Source organism: Ruditapes philippinarum, unplaced genomic scaffold (genome assembly GCF_026571515.1).
Source record: "Ruditapes philippinarum isolate M1 unplaced genomic scaffold, ASM2657151v2 ctg4431_1_1_1_1, whole genome shotgun sequence".
NCBI lineage: Eukaryota > Metazoa > Mollusca > Bivalvia > Venerida > Veneridae > Ruditapes > Ruditapes philippinarum.
The window spans coordinates 45,622-61,153 of record NW_026851858.1 but is presented as its reverse complement, the minus strand read 5'-3'; the positions used below and the strand labels follow the sequence as shown (position 1 = coordinate 61,153).

Below are 15,532 nucleotides of genomic sequence, written 5' to 3'. Positions count from 1 at the left end.
CTTTCTGTCGTAGGTTCTGGTGTGGCCAAAACATGCAATGCATATGAAGAGAACTAAATGGACTCAAAATACAAATATTTTACGGATCTCACCACAGACTGAAACTTAACATTTGTGTCTTTAATCATTTCAATTGCAGGGCTTACTAGCTTATGCTGGCATTAGAAAAGCATATTCTTTTATTCCGGGAATACACATATTCTTTTTACAGATGCTCAATTTTGAGATCCATATGGGGATCCACCCCCCTGTTAGTGTGACCCTGACCTTGAGGGTAGTGATTGATTGTTGTGCTCTGCACATGGTGTCATAATGGTGATAATTTCTGCCAAGTTATCTTAAAAACATTGCAGCGGTTTAAATGTTATGGAGCGGACACAAAATTTAGACTTTTAACATTTGACCTTTAAGTGTCACCTTGACCTTGGTAGCAATCAATTATTGCGCTCTGCACATCATCTCATAATGGTGATCACTTGTGCAAAGTTATTTCAATTTTTTTCAGCAGTTTAGAAGTTATGGAGTGGATACAAATTAATGTAGCCTTTTAAACACTTGGCCTTTAAGTGTGACCTTGACCTTGGGGGTACCTACCCAGTTATTGCACCCTTCCTATGGTTTCGTGCACTTAAGTATGACGCAATCTCCAAGGACTGCACGCTCCGCACACATCCGAATGCTATTCAAGTAAAATTAGAAGTTTGCGTTCTTCCATTTTCTGTTTGGTCACGTGACTGAAACACTGCCAAATTAACTTTTTATATAGGTCACTTAGGTGTTAGCTCTTTTTGGTTCTTCTTAACATTGTTGTGTTCTTATATAATAGTTATATTATAAAAGTTCTGTGTTTATTGTTATTTTCCTTCTTTCTTTTCAACTCTTTCATTACTCTATACTAGATGGACCTAAACTTCACTATTTCCACTTGTGCCCATGTCAGACAGGGTCTCATTTAAGCCTCATTCTGGTCAACCTATGAGAATGCACGAAACCATAGGAAACGTTCAGTTGAGTCAGACTATTTACATAGCATTGTATAGAGGTCATAAACTATGACAATTAGTCGTACAAACATCAAACCAACTGTAAAGAAGTTGAGAGCACATATTTTCTCAACTATATGAGGTACAACACTCCCCCACTGTTAGTGTTTCATATGTATAGACAGTCATCAAACTGTAAGTGCACGAAACCATAGGAAAACAGGCAACAATTATATAAGGATTTTGAATGAGTCAGTGTGACCTTGACCTGAGGTACCCAAAACTGCGCTCTGCAAATCATCTCAGTAATATAAATATTTCTGCCAAATACATTTAATTTCATGCTATTGATTTAAAAGAAACAGAGCAAACACAAAATTTTGAAATTGATACAAAATGACTGTGACCTTGTTTTGAGGAAAGTCAAACCTGCACTCTGCATATTGTCTCATTATGGTTAACATTTCTGCCAAATAGTTTCAATTTCTTTCCACAGGTTCAAAAGATACAGACCGGACACATTAAAAACTCCTATGTAAGTCTATATAATGAATTAATCCTGTAGCTGGGCCAATGTTGATCTTAGGAAGTCCAAAGTTGTGTTCTGCACACCGTGAGTCTTAATATAAGTTATAATCCTGCCAAAAAGTTTTCATTTCTTTCCATCGGTTCAAAAGTTACAAAGCTGACACAAAATTTTGATATTGCTACAAAATGAGTAAGTGTGACCTTGACTTTAACCTGAGAAAGGTCAAACTTGTGCTCTGCACATCTTCATTATAGTTTACACTTCTGCCAAGTAGTTTCAATTTCCTTCCACCAGTTCAAAAGATAAGGACCAGACACAAAATCTCCTATATAAGTCTATATAAATCATTTAAAGCCCTGGGCAGGCCATCTTTAATCATAGAAAGTCAGAACTTGTGTTTTTTGCACACAGTCCCAATGTAAGATATATTTCTGACAAAAAACTTTAATTTCTTTCTTTCAGTTCAACTTTAATTTCTTTCTTTCAGTTCAAAAGATACAGAGCAGACACTAAAATTTGAAACTTAAACAAAATGACTGTGACCTTGACCTCTGAAAGATCAAACCTGCGCTCTGTACATTGTCTCATTATGGTTAACATTTCTGCCAACTAGTTTCAATTCCTTCCACCGGTTCAAAAGATACAGACCGGACAAGAAAACCTGCTAACAGACTGATAGACGGACAACCAGGTGCATAACAATATTCGCCAAAATAAAAAGTACAGACTACAGTTAACTATTGTCCATATCACCACATTAGTTACCTCTCATAAATGTGGCAGATAGACCATATGCTCAAGGGAATAAAAAGAGAAGTTATCAAGGAATTATAGCAAATATTATGCACAAGGTGGCATTTGATTTTAGTAAAACAGAATAAGGATATATTTACTTGAGATCAACTGAGTTGCCTCGACTGTGCAAGGTGCCATTATGTGACCCGATAGATATGTTGAGTGGAGTTACACTTGTTTCTACATCAACATGCCCACCTCCACCACTTATATCTGTTTGTTCTGACATCTGAAATAGAAGGAAATTTTAGTGATTATTACACTCACACTAATGAGGTATTAAACAAGAGGGCCATTTCTGAATGAAAAAAAAACAAAACATGAGGAAGTTACAATTAAGTACTTACAAATCAATTATTAAAGTAGATGGCAAACTAAAATTTTGAATGATTTGAGTGATAGAGTTTAGCATCAATTATATTTTATATACTATAAATACAAGTGAATACAAAAAAATTCTGTTGTCATGTTAGGTTAGGACGTCACAAATATCTTCAAGCCTGACTTGCCTTGCAAGAACTTTGCACACAACTTTACTCATTCAGTTAGTGAAATGATTAAATGGCATTATCATAAAATTATGTCTTCTGTCAAATTGTTGGCAATGTTGGTATGACTACTATCTTGTATGACTTACAAACTTATATCTTGTATGACTTACAAACTTATATCTTGTATGACTTACAAACTTATATTTTGTATGACTAACAAACTTAAATCTTGTATAACTTACAAACTTATATCTAGTATGACTTACAAACTAATACATTACAGCCTCATTATAATACTCATGTTGGGGTCCAATGTGATTATGTCTCAACACCGCGTTCTAACGAGGCTCTCATTAGAATGCTCATTGCAAAATTACCGCATTACCCCACCCACCGACTATACATAACGCTGACGATTTTTACTTACTGTTCAATGAATATCAACATTATCTTTTTCTAAAACAATTCAATGATGTAAACATATATTATATTCACAAATAATACTAATTATATTTAAAAGAAACAAAAAACTTTCGAAAGAAAAACATAAATCATGAATGTAGTGTAAACAGTTGGCCATTACAGTCCAGCTTTAGTTGTGTCCCCTAGTTAATCAAACGCCATTTACTTCCTGTCTCGGCCGTTCTATATACAGTGCAGGATTTTAAATTGATTTTGGGCTTGTGTGGGTTATTTAATTCAGCAAGGTTTGCATGTCACAGATATGTGTGTGAATTTTAGTTTATTTATACTCACCACCGGTTGCCCATGTCACAGTTATGATATGAATTTGAGATTTTGGAAACAATTTGATGCCTAAATGGTGGACAGGTAAAACAACAAAAGAGCGGATAAACGCTAACCTGTGCCTATTTTTCACACCTTTGGCGCCAGTAAATGTCCTAATTACAATTGTTTATTGTACTTGAATGTCAAATTGAAGAAGCATTATAGCGGATATGGCGCCCTAGAAATCTAGAACTACATGAATTTTTTTGGGGGGGGGGGGGAGCCAAGGTCTATGAGCGCTATACTGAGATTAGCATTATAACTTTTATCTTAATCAACTATTTTTTTTTTGAAAAAAACAACAACATTTTTTGTTCACTTTCGTTTCTTTGTGCAATTTCATACACAAAAAATTGTGCCAGTCATTGTCAAGAACCGAAAAATTTTACAATTGTATTTCCGAAATGACACAGTCTTCCTTTCTGATGATATTACGAAATTAATGGAAAAATCCATTATTGAATGGGGAAATCAACTTCACTGTAGCTCTCAAATTTGTGCTATTCTGATCGACTCTGTTTTGAATTAACATTCACATTCAACAAACTTTTCATCCTTCTTATGCTTTAAAAGAAAAATCTTCATAACACTGTCTGTTGAGACAAAAATTACAAGATACACTGTCTCAATTTATCCATACAAAGAAAGTCTATATAACCTTGCAATAAAAAAAACCCTTTAACTCCCAAAATAGAGACCAATTTTCAGCTTTAGCCCATAATTTGAATATACTTTGTAGGAACTAACAAGCTAATGCCTTGTGAGAAATATCTAAGCTCTAGCCCTTTCCATTTTGAAGTATAAGAACTTTTAAGTTTTTTCTTTTAGTTGCCATAGCAACCGGAGTTTAGCATGGAATGGCATTCTTTGAACAATCTTGATAGAGCTTCATACAATGAGTATTTCTGCCAAGTTTCATTAATATTGGCCAAGTGGTATTGTAGAAGATGTTGTTTGAATAAAATGTGGACGGACACCGGACGACAGACGCATTTGACAGCTCACCTGCACTTTGTGCAAGGTGAGCTAAAAATCCACATGCAAAGTCCCAGGTGCATAGCTTCACAGTGATGTGAATCATTATTCCTGTAATTTAGTGATGTTGATCATTATTCCTGTAAAGTTGGTTGATTCTAACTCGAGTCAAATACTTTTTGAGTTACATGCGACACAAGTTGAAAATTGCAAAATTTTAATACATCAAGGGCAATAACTCTAAAAATACTAAAAATATCCAGACGAAAATACCCAGGTGCACAACTACACATGCTGATCAACATTCCTGTAAAGTTTCATGACTCTAAGTCAAATACTTTTTGAGTTACATGCGACACAAGTTGAAAATTGCAAAATTTTATTATGTCAAGGGCAATAACTCTAAAAATACTTAACATATCAAGACGAAAATACCCAGGTGCACAACTACACATGCTGATCAACATTCCTGTAAAGTTTCACGACTCTAGGTCAAATACTTTTTGAGTTACATGCGACACAATTTGAAAATTGCAAAATTTTACTACGTCAAGGGCAATAACTCTAAAAATACTAAAAATATCCAGACGAAAATACCCAGGTGCACAACTACACATGCTGATCAACATTCCTGTAAAGTTTCATGACTCTAGGTCAAATACTTTTTGAGTTACATGCGACACAAAAGAGAACGGACGGACGGAAGGACAAGGGTAAATCTAAATGCCCGCCACTAAAGTGGGGGCACAAAAACAAGAATCTGTGTTTGATAAACACAAATGCCCCCGCGCTCACTGTTGTCAATAATTTAACTTTAGTGAGTGAAGTAGCTAATTTGTATGGAAGACCTTGACCCAACTGACCCCTAACTCCATCCAAAGGAAGAATATCATGCAACTTATTTTCCTACCAAATATAATACAAATCTGTCAATAAATAAGGGTGTATGAGAAAAGTGTAAAAATCTATTTTTAGCACTGGTGACCTTGACCCAACTGACCCCTACAATGAGAATACCTCAATTTTATGTTCCTACAAAATATACAAAACATCTGTCGATAGAATAAGGTTAATACATCTGTAAAAGTGTAAAAAAATATGTTTTTGACATTGGTGACCTTGACCCAAATGACCCCTTACTAAAGGAAAAGGAAGAGGACCTCCCTTGGTATGACTATTATAAACATGAAAGACATTAACTTAAAAATAAAGGCTGTATGAGCAGAAATGTTTAGATTTATTTTTTTACACAAGTGACCTTGACCTAGAGACGCCTAACGCCACAAAATTAGAGGACCGTTAAAGGTATCCACCTACCAAATATGAAAGATATCATAAAATAAATTAAGTGATTAGGTAAATTTTTTTGATAAATCCAACTTGGCGGAATAGGTTAACCATACTATTTTCAAAGTGATAAAAAGGGAAATTACTGGGAAAATGGATGGCACATTTATATAACTTGGCAATATCATGTACATTGTATTGATAAGTAAGTGTGAAAATTATTAAGCCATTAGTTCAGATAGAACATAAGATATTTCCAACTTGCCGGTTTAGGTTAACCATTATTCATTTGCTAAGTGCTGAAAAGGGCCATAACTTGGTGCAAATGGAAGCCATAGTTATGTAACTTGCCCAGATCATATTTGTATGGATTAGTAAGTGTGTAAATTATGAAGCCATTGGTACAGGTAGAACTTAAGAAAAATCCAACTTGCCGTTCTAGGTTAACCTCGTACGGACAGACGGACGGACAGACAGTTCAATTACTATATGCCCGGGGGCATAAAAATAATATTTTTCAAGGAAAATTCAAGGGGAGATAATTCTGAAAATATTGCTTCTAGAGTTATGACACTTATCACAGACGCCGGGGTGAAAAGGTCAGCTCTCCATATTCTTTGTATAGTCGGGCCAAAAAAAGGAATTTAAATATTGAAGATTCAAATCGGAATATTTGGCATATTTTTTATTAGTCATATATTCATTCCCATCCCTACAAATAATAAAGGCAGACCTTGCACAAAGTGTCAGCATCCAGATATGTAGAAGCATGTTTAGACTGTGCTTGTGTCAGCTTTGGTTCAGAGTTATCTTTCCTGAAATATATATGAATTATTTTTCTTTAATAAGTTATTTCCTGAAATATAAACAGTACACTCTTGTTATCTCAAAGTCATCAGGACCGTTCAAAAAATATTGTGATAACGAAATGTCGAGATAAACGTATATGGGTTTGAACAAGGCAGTAACTGATTTTTACAAATGTATGTGCATACCTCCTTAAGTATGATACCTCCATGCCTTGTTTTCTTGAGCCTAATATCCTAAAGTCAATATTTAACAAAGGTGAATTAGCGGATGGTTACCAGCGGAAATACAGGAGTCTGTGATAAAAACACATAGTGAGGTTTACTCAGTAATACACCACTATAGTGAAGACGTTTTCAGCTTGGTCGAGCTAGATATCCTCCTGGGTTGGTTATCTTCCCTTTTTGAGATTGTTCGACTGCTGATTGATATTTTTTTTCCAATGTTTCGAAACAATATTGCAACGATAATGTTTCTATACTTTCACTATTTCATTTGCATCTAAAGTCATAATGAGTTTAATAGTTTTCAAATATTTTATAAATAACGGAAGATTCACTCATTTCAGACATAAGTCAATCAACACGTTAATTAGATAAACTTTTATAACAAGCAATTATCATAGTATTGCAAGCAATCCATAAGTCCCCTACCGGTTAGAACCCCAGCAACATTCTGAAGGGCCATTGGCCATTCACTTATGTTTCTATTTTAAGTAAATTTGTTGAAAAAATTCTTTAAAAGTGATCACAAGAAACAGTTTTTATGTACAGACAGACAGACAGACTAAAGGACACTGAAGGAGTTTGAAGAAAATCCTATAATGGTTGAAGAATTTGGAGTAAAAATTACCAATTTCTCGAAAAAAAAGTTCAAAAGGGGCATAGTTCTGGAAAAAGTCTTGCTAGAGTATTAACCTTTCTCACAAATGTTGAGTGATAATAAGAAACATATATTTGAAGTTTGAAGTAGATACATTCAGAAAAAAAGAAGTTATTAAAAAAACAATATTTTTTTCATGAAAATTTTAAGTTCCAGGGAGGTAATTCTGATAAATTTTGTGCTAGAGTTGTAAACCTTGTCACATATGATGTGGTTGATGACTAGCAACTTATATTTAAAGTTTGAAGAAAATACCTTTAGAAATAAAGAACTTATAGTGAAAAAACTTAAAAACTAGAATCAGAAATCTTGAAATTCAGTCTATTTGATGCCATAGCAACCAAAATTTTCAACAAAGGAAGATAAGAAAAGGATGAGCATAATTTCCAGACTGCCATCTACCCATATGTCAAGTTTCATAAAAGTATTTTCAGTAATTTTTGCTTTATCACTGGATCCAGGTTATGTGTAAAATTTGCCATATTTTCAGTCTATTTGTTGCCATAGCAACCAGAATTTTCAGCATAGGAAAAAAAGAAAAAGACGTGCATAATCTCCATACTGCCATCTATCCATATGTCAAGTTTCATAAAAATATTTTCTGTACTTTTTGCGTTATCGCGGGATCCAGGTTATTTGTAAAATTTGCCATATTTTCAGTCTATTTGATGCCATAGCAACCAGAAATTTCAACATAGGAAGAAAAGAAAAAGACGTGCATAATCTCCATACTGCTTAAAATATTTTCTGTACTTTTTGCGTTATCGCGGGATCCAGGTTATTTGTAAAATTTGCCATATTTTCAGTCTATTTGTTGCCATAGCAACCAGAAATTTCAACATAGGAAGAAAAGAAAAAGACGTGCATAATCTCCATACTGCCATCTATCCATATATCAAGTTTCATAAAAATATTTTCAGTACTTTTTGCGTTATCGCGGGATCCAGTTTTGTGGACGGACTGACGGACGGACAGATGGACGGACGGACGGACGTTCTCACAGGACAGTAATTATGTGGCTACTCTATTGTTCTCTCTATTGTTCATTTAGCCACGCAAAAGAAAAATAGCCACATAAAAGCATTACGGAATGAATGACATCAAAGAGAACCTATTGTCCCTCTAGCCACATAATTACTCTCCTGTGAGTGCGGACAGACAGACAGACGGACGGAGGGTAAACCTAAAGTCCCCTCCGGTAAACCGGTAGGGGACTAAAAACAGCTGGACTTGTTACAAACATAATCATCATTATGACACATGCTATTAAGCGATAATTGTCTGGTTTGTGTTTCCCACACATCTGTCCAGGAGAGACGAAAAATTATCAGTCGAGATAAACAAAGGATAATAGCGTGAAAATGACTGTTGGGCCTGAAATTTTACTTCAAGATACTGAAAGTATCGAGATAAAAATATCAAGATAAACAAATATTTCCAATAAAGAGAAAGAAGGAAGAAAATCGGGACTTTCAAAATTTCATCAAGATAATGAAATATATGAAATATCGAGAAAAGCGATGTCGATATAAAGATCGTTGACTGTAGATGTAAAGGGGCAAAAGTTCTAGAATTGTGTGGTAACTATCCAGTTAGCTTAAAGTTGGTGGTCGCTCATTAAATACACATCAGAGTGTCTTCCTCCACCAGGTACCATATGACCATTACTGTGTCATCTGTGAGACTTAAAACAACAAGAACAATGCAGCTGTCTCCTGAAATAATGTTAACTAATTCCCAACATTCACTACAAGAGGGCCTCACTAGACTGTAAACATTCCAAGGTCAACTTATATCAAAGTTCAAATCTGCATCAAAATCAATGCCAAGCTTTCTGAACCTTGGGTAGTGAACTTAATTTATGGTCACAAAGTCATGTATTTACATTCAAATGAATACCTTCAGTACTTTCAAAGATTAATGTTACATGCAAAACTTAAACAAGATCACAAAACGCTATAATTCAGTCAAAATCCATGCTAAAGTACCGGCTTTCTATAGCATCTGGCAAAAGGAATTATGATCCAGCAGACTAGTACTTCAGTTGAACATGCTGAAATAGATTAACCATATGGACAACTGAATTTCTATATGATGGGGGCATAAAAAACTTACCTTTTCCCACAAACGCACTGTAACAGAACAATCACCACTGCAACCAGGATTACTATGGAGACAAGAAGAACAGGAAGTGATATCAAATATTCTGCTGACATCATCCTTCTTATATGTACATGTATGTTTGATTCCTTTCACTATAATTATACAAATCTTAGGTCACGATCTGAAATGTTTATAAAGTACATTGTATTATTGTCATGTTTCTTTTTATTTGTAAGTTTAAACTAAATAAACAATTAAAAAGAAGTTTTTTTTAAATGTTTGTAAGAAATCCTACTTGAATGTTATACCAACCGCCATATCATCTTTATTTCTTTGTATTTTGGTATTTTCTTTTCTTTTTTTTTCATGGTAAAATTTCTCTAAATTTCTACTTTTTTTCATCTACATAATCTAGTTATTTATTTGCCTCAATATCCATATTATCTAGTATGCATACATGGATGTAAAGAAACAAAACTGCTTTCGTTAATTGCAATGCCACCTTCGCACAAAATATACCGTAAAATTCCTATTAAACGCCCCCGGGGGCTAAACATTTTCCAAAAGGGGGGCTATTATTACAATACAGTTTTTCCTAAATCCAAAAATCACTGTAAATACATTTAGTGTTAGCAAGTGTTGGTAATAACATTAAAAAGTGTTATTAGGGCATTTATTAGGAATTTTACGGTATATCACTTCACAATGATCAATGTCTAATTAAATTTGAGGTAAACATTATGTGAAATAATACATCATTATTATTTGTGTGAATTAATTTTCATGGATTTCATGGTTCAGGTCAACCGCTTATTAACCAAATTTTACTCAATATGAAATTAAGTCCAAACAATCAAATTTTGTCCAAGATGAAATTAAGTCCAAATGACCATGCAAAATTGTGTCTAAACACAGACAAGCTGTGTGATTATCTGTGGCTTTTGTGTACTTTAATATGGAAGTTCAATGAACTCGCAAACAACGAACTTTAATTTTATTTAAATGATTTAACAAATTTATAATAATCTTAGAATGTTACAATATACATAATTTGTATTATGCATTGCATTAACACATGATAAAATTTAACAGGCTTGGAAATTTAACTAGTAGCTGGTGTTTATATGAACTTCATTTCCAAATATACAAGTCATACCTTAAGGCTTAATCAATAATAAAGTATGACATTAATGACAATGGTTAAATAAGGTTCAAGGTCAAATTTCAGCATATCAAATGATGAGGTTGCTGGGTGAGGCCAGCAGGAAGTTTGCTTGATGAGGCCAGAAGGAAGTGATGATCTATCTTAATCTGGACAACATAAGAATGTAAATAATTTATGTCCCTATATAATGAAGATATTTTTAGCTAAATTAAGTTATCAAAAGTAACAAGATCTACCTCTGGGCGGGCAACGCTCGACTTTTTACTTTTTTTAACAGCAAACAAATAAACGGTTTAAACAAATCTTAGGGAAAAAAGTTATATTTTCATTTCTATAATTTATTAAGGGCTGTCAAGTCACACTAGTTTTGTCAAAGTATGAATCCTTTCCATAAATAAATAACAATGTTAAGAAAATATAATCAAAATTCAATCATTTGACGGTCAAGAATATAAATACACCAAAATTTAAAAAGTTATGATCAAGGTACAAGTTTGCGGACATCAACAGTAACGCTGCAAGGACTAAAACAATACCTTTACTTTTTTTTTAAAAAAGTCTAGCTAAAAAAGGTTTATTAGTTTGACCTACAGAACCCTGGGGTGAGGCCAATTTAAGGGCCAATTTAAGGGCCATGCTTTCAACAAACTTGGTAGGGGCCCACCGGGGATTTGCTTCTTGCAAAATAACAAAGCCACACCCAGTAGCCATCATTAGAAAAATTTGGTTTATCCCGACACACTGACATAATTATTGAGCACAAATGGCAGCCTAAACCTGTATTTATATAGCCATAGTAATACCACATCTCCTCTTGGTATTGAAGGTTCCCATAAAGTTTTGTTGAATTCCAGCCAGTAGTTGCAGAGAAGAAGCGCGGAAATGATTATTGCTCTTTACTGCATAACTTATCAAGGGCCATAACTCTGAGTTAAAAAGTCTGACTGGAACAAGTCGACGATATACACATCTCCTCTTGATATTGATGATTCCCATAAATTTTCATTGAATTCTAGTTAGTAGTTGCAGAGAACTAGCGGGGGAAACGAAATTCGGATAGATGTTCCTACTGAGTTGACATTATGTTTTTTTTTCTTTGATCTCTAAAACCCCATAAGCAACGTATTTGTACCCCATAAGCAACCTTTTCCCCACAAGTACAGTCTGTACGGAATGAACATGGATATTCACCCAATAACGTCACTTGAGGTCGTACGGACAGACGGAAGGAAGGATGGACGGACAACGCCAAAACAATATCCCCCTCCCGATTTCATCGGCGGGGGATAATTAAGTTAAAAAGAGGCATAACTCCTTATTAGAGGGCCAATGATGGCCCTGAATTCCTCATCTGAGATACACAGCTAAAAAAGGTCACAATTTCATAAATGACGTCATATTTTTTTAATCATTCTTTACCAAAGCATCATAATTTTTAAAATATTTGTGAAGTTGACTCTCATTATAACCAAATTTGTATAAATTTTCATCCATTACAGAGAATAATTTACATCTTCTTAATCTTTATTATTTTTTTATACATTTTTGCAACTTCTTTTTTGATTAACATAACAATTTTTGATATCATGTATACATGTATCTGTAAAATTTCTCGTGTCAAACATGGTCTCTGAAAATCTCACAAAAATGTGATAATAAATCCTTGGTACAGATATTTAGTGTATGACATCATAGCTTCCTCTACATTTAAATATAGCTCTGTGTTAAAAGTAGAAGTAAAAGTAGAAGTAACACTGTTAACTTATGGTATTTTCCAGCAGTATTCTAACTTTTTCAAAAATAATAGGCACGGGTATATAGGAGCAACAAAATTTAATGGCTTTTTATTATGTGTATGATGGTTGCCCTTTATAAAGACTGATATCTGTGTAATATCAGTTTGTAAAATCAGTCGCTCTTGCAGCAGATATATTGTGACTAGGAATTGTTGGACAGGTACCTATCTGCATTCTTTTAAAGTTTTTTACTCATCCATTGACAGATTCTTATTTATTTGTTAACTTCTTCTCAGAGCATGCACAGCGCTGAGAAGGCACAAGGCATCGGCAGGACATTTGAAGACTTGGGATGGCAAAAAAAACAACAGAACTTTAGCTCAGGACCAGCTGCCCTTGTTTGACTCATGCCAATGGGAGTGGCCCTACAAAGTAGAGCTGTCATTGATTCAGTGCAAAATATACCAACAATATATCCATATCGGATGACAAATATCAACAATACATCGATATCTATAACTACCATAATAACTTGTTTGTCATTCACTTTCATACCTGTTTAAATGACTTCAAAATGACTTTAAAAACATGTTCTGGTCACTTTCTTGTTTATAAAAACCCATTGCATGATTTTTTTCCAGACCATATTTTTTATGTTATTTAATTGCTGTGAAATATTTCCACTTTATAACAACAGCATAATGTTAGACATAGATAACTGATTCTGCATAAGTTTTGGGTGAATTTTCATAATTTCTTGACACTTAATTAATAAGTCAAAATTATCGATTTTTAAAAATGTTTGTGTTTTGTGAAAAATGCTGCACCACGCATTAATACAGATTTTTTACAGATTAATACAAACAGATTTTTTTTGTTTCTATACAATTGAAGATTGACATAATGCATAGATCCCTGACCTATCTTATTCTTATTATCAGATTAGCGGTTAAATCTATTGTTATTCAAATAAAGATCAGAGTAGGAATATATCAATGCAGTTGTGTCTAGTGAATTTGGTGGTGATGGTCATAGTTCACAAAGCCTAAATTTCATGACTACATCAAAGCCTGAAGGACAACAAGAGTAAGACACTTTGTCAAAATCAAGGTCAGCTGATATCAAAGTTCACTTTACATCTTAATCTGTGCACATGGTTCAAATTTCATAGCTGTACATCAAAGGACAAGAAAGTAGGTCACTGTCCCCTTGGGCAAGGCAAAATTTTGACCCAAGGGTTTAATTCAAAACAATCTTGATACAGGTCCACCAAACAACATTTCATGTCAAATATCCAAGCTGTAGCTTTCTCCAATTCAGAAAACATTTGTTTAAGTTTCTGTTTTTATTTGTTTGGGTCGTCAGACCAAACAAATAATGGTAGCGAAATTTCAGAGTCTAATGTCGTTAATTGCAAATGCCGAAAGTAGTCCACTTTTTTGAAGCGGTTACTTCCCTTTTGTATGTACACTAACGCCGAAAAATTCAGGGGAGATCACTGCGTAAAGATGGTCAAAGACAGGCGCGTTAATTTTCAAGCAAAGTGATTCCCGAATGGTCGAAGATTTCTAATATTGTTTTATTGTATTTTCTGATCGAAAATAAGTAAATACAAAGCGGACATTCAATCTCTGACACAGAAGTTTACGACAAACCTAACAACAAGTAGTTCTCAAAACAGCTAAAAACTAGCGATTTAAAAGAAAGAAATATTTTATTTTGTTACAAGTATCCAACAAATTACAACGCATTCAAAGTTAAACAATGGCATTGGCTTATAGAATTGTCAATAAATGCACAATCACAAATTACGCGGATGAATATGATTTTATCAATGATAATATTATTTTTAGCGATGTGGATTACCGAATACTACACAAACCGAGTAGTGGAATATATAGATTCTACATGTCGGACTGTTTGGGCGAGAAGATTTTCGCTAAAATATTTACTTCAATTTTAAACAACAGGTTTATCCTGAACAAAATACCTCGAAATTAATAAGGATTACAAACCCGAAATGCAATAGAAGTTCTAAAGTTAGAATGACTTGATGTTATTCAGTCTGTGTGTGTATAACTTCTCCGTGGTATAGTGGTAACGCGCTCGCTTAGAGAGTGAGAGGTCTTGAGTTCGAATCCCAGTCGAGGAAACTTTTTTTTTGTTAAATTCTTTTTTAAGTGTCTTTGTTAAGGAAGTAGCCATGATATGCAAGGATAAAGTGTGACTGTCGTAAAAAATGAACATAAATGATTTTTTGATGCAACTCTAGTTATGCAGAATTCCGTATGTATCAAACTCTGGTGCCTTGCAAAATGAATTATAATACATAAAAATAAACTTATACAGGAAAATGCATACAGATATACAGTACGATTTAGATTGCAAAGATCAGAAAATACCACAGGACTTGCAGCCCTTTGATTCTTTATAAATATACATGCTTATAGTAAGCTCCAGGATTATTTACATCTGTGTTAAACAACAGTTTAAGTCGTTACAAGCCCTAATTTAGAATTATATGGTTTTCTTCAGGCTGTTCACATATAAATTCACCGTGGCTCTCGCTTACGAAGCGAGAGGTCTGGAGTTCAAATCCAAGTAAAGGTAACTCATTTTTTTTCAAATTGTTAAAGTCAAATAAACATTGGATTGAATATCAGTGTTGAAATTAGTCTTATAGCCAATTTACTACAATTAAAACGCTGGAAAGCATTGGTGGCACTATACATATAATCTCACAACCTGCAATTTTCTTACATTCTGAGACCCAAACAAATTCAGCGCCTTCTGTGCTTTGATTACTATGTGTACATAATGAGAATCAATGCCCCCAGGCAGGGCCAATTTTGACACCAGGGGAAAATTTGAACAACTTTGGTAGAGGACCTATAAATGATATTATATAGAAAACTCTAAATTATATATCAAAGCTCTATGCCTTGTACATGTACCTTCAGACAAAAAGATTTTTTATTTTCTTACTATAT

The 15,532-nt window shown here is 34.0% G+C and overlaps 1 protein-coding gene across 1 annotated transcript in view; it reads right to left on the bottom strand.

The window, feature by feature from the left end:
* Positions 1-15,532, bottom strand: part of LOC132741590 (uncharacterized) — a 71,610-nt gene that overhangs the window by 37,566 nt on the left and 18,512 nt on the right. The window contains exons 2-4 of the mRNA XM_060729798.1: positions 9,654-9,822; positions 6,583-6,664; positions 2,406-2,536 (exon numbers count right to left, since the gene is read on the bottom strand). Of these exons, the coding sequence (XP_060585781.1) occupies positions 2,406-2,536; positions 6,583-6,664; positions 9,654-9,757 (317 nt within the window). The 5' untranslated portion in view covers positions 9,758-9,822. The remainder of the gene's footprint in view (positions 1-2,405; positions 2,537-6,582; positions 6,665-9,653; positions 9,823-15,532) is intronic.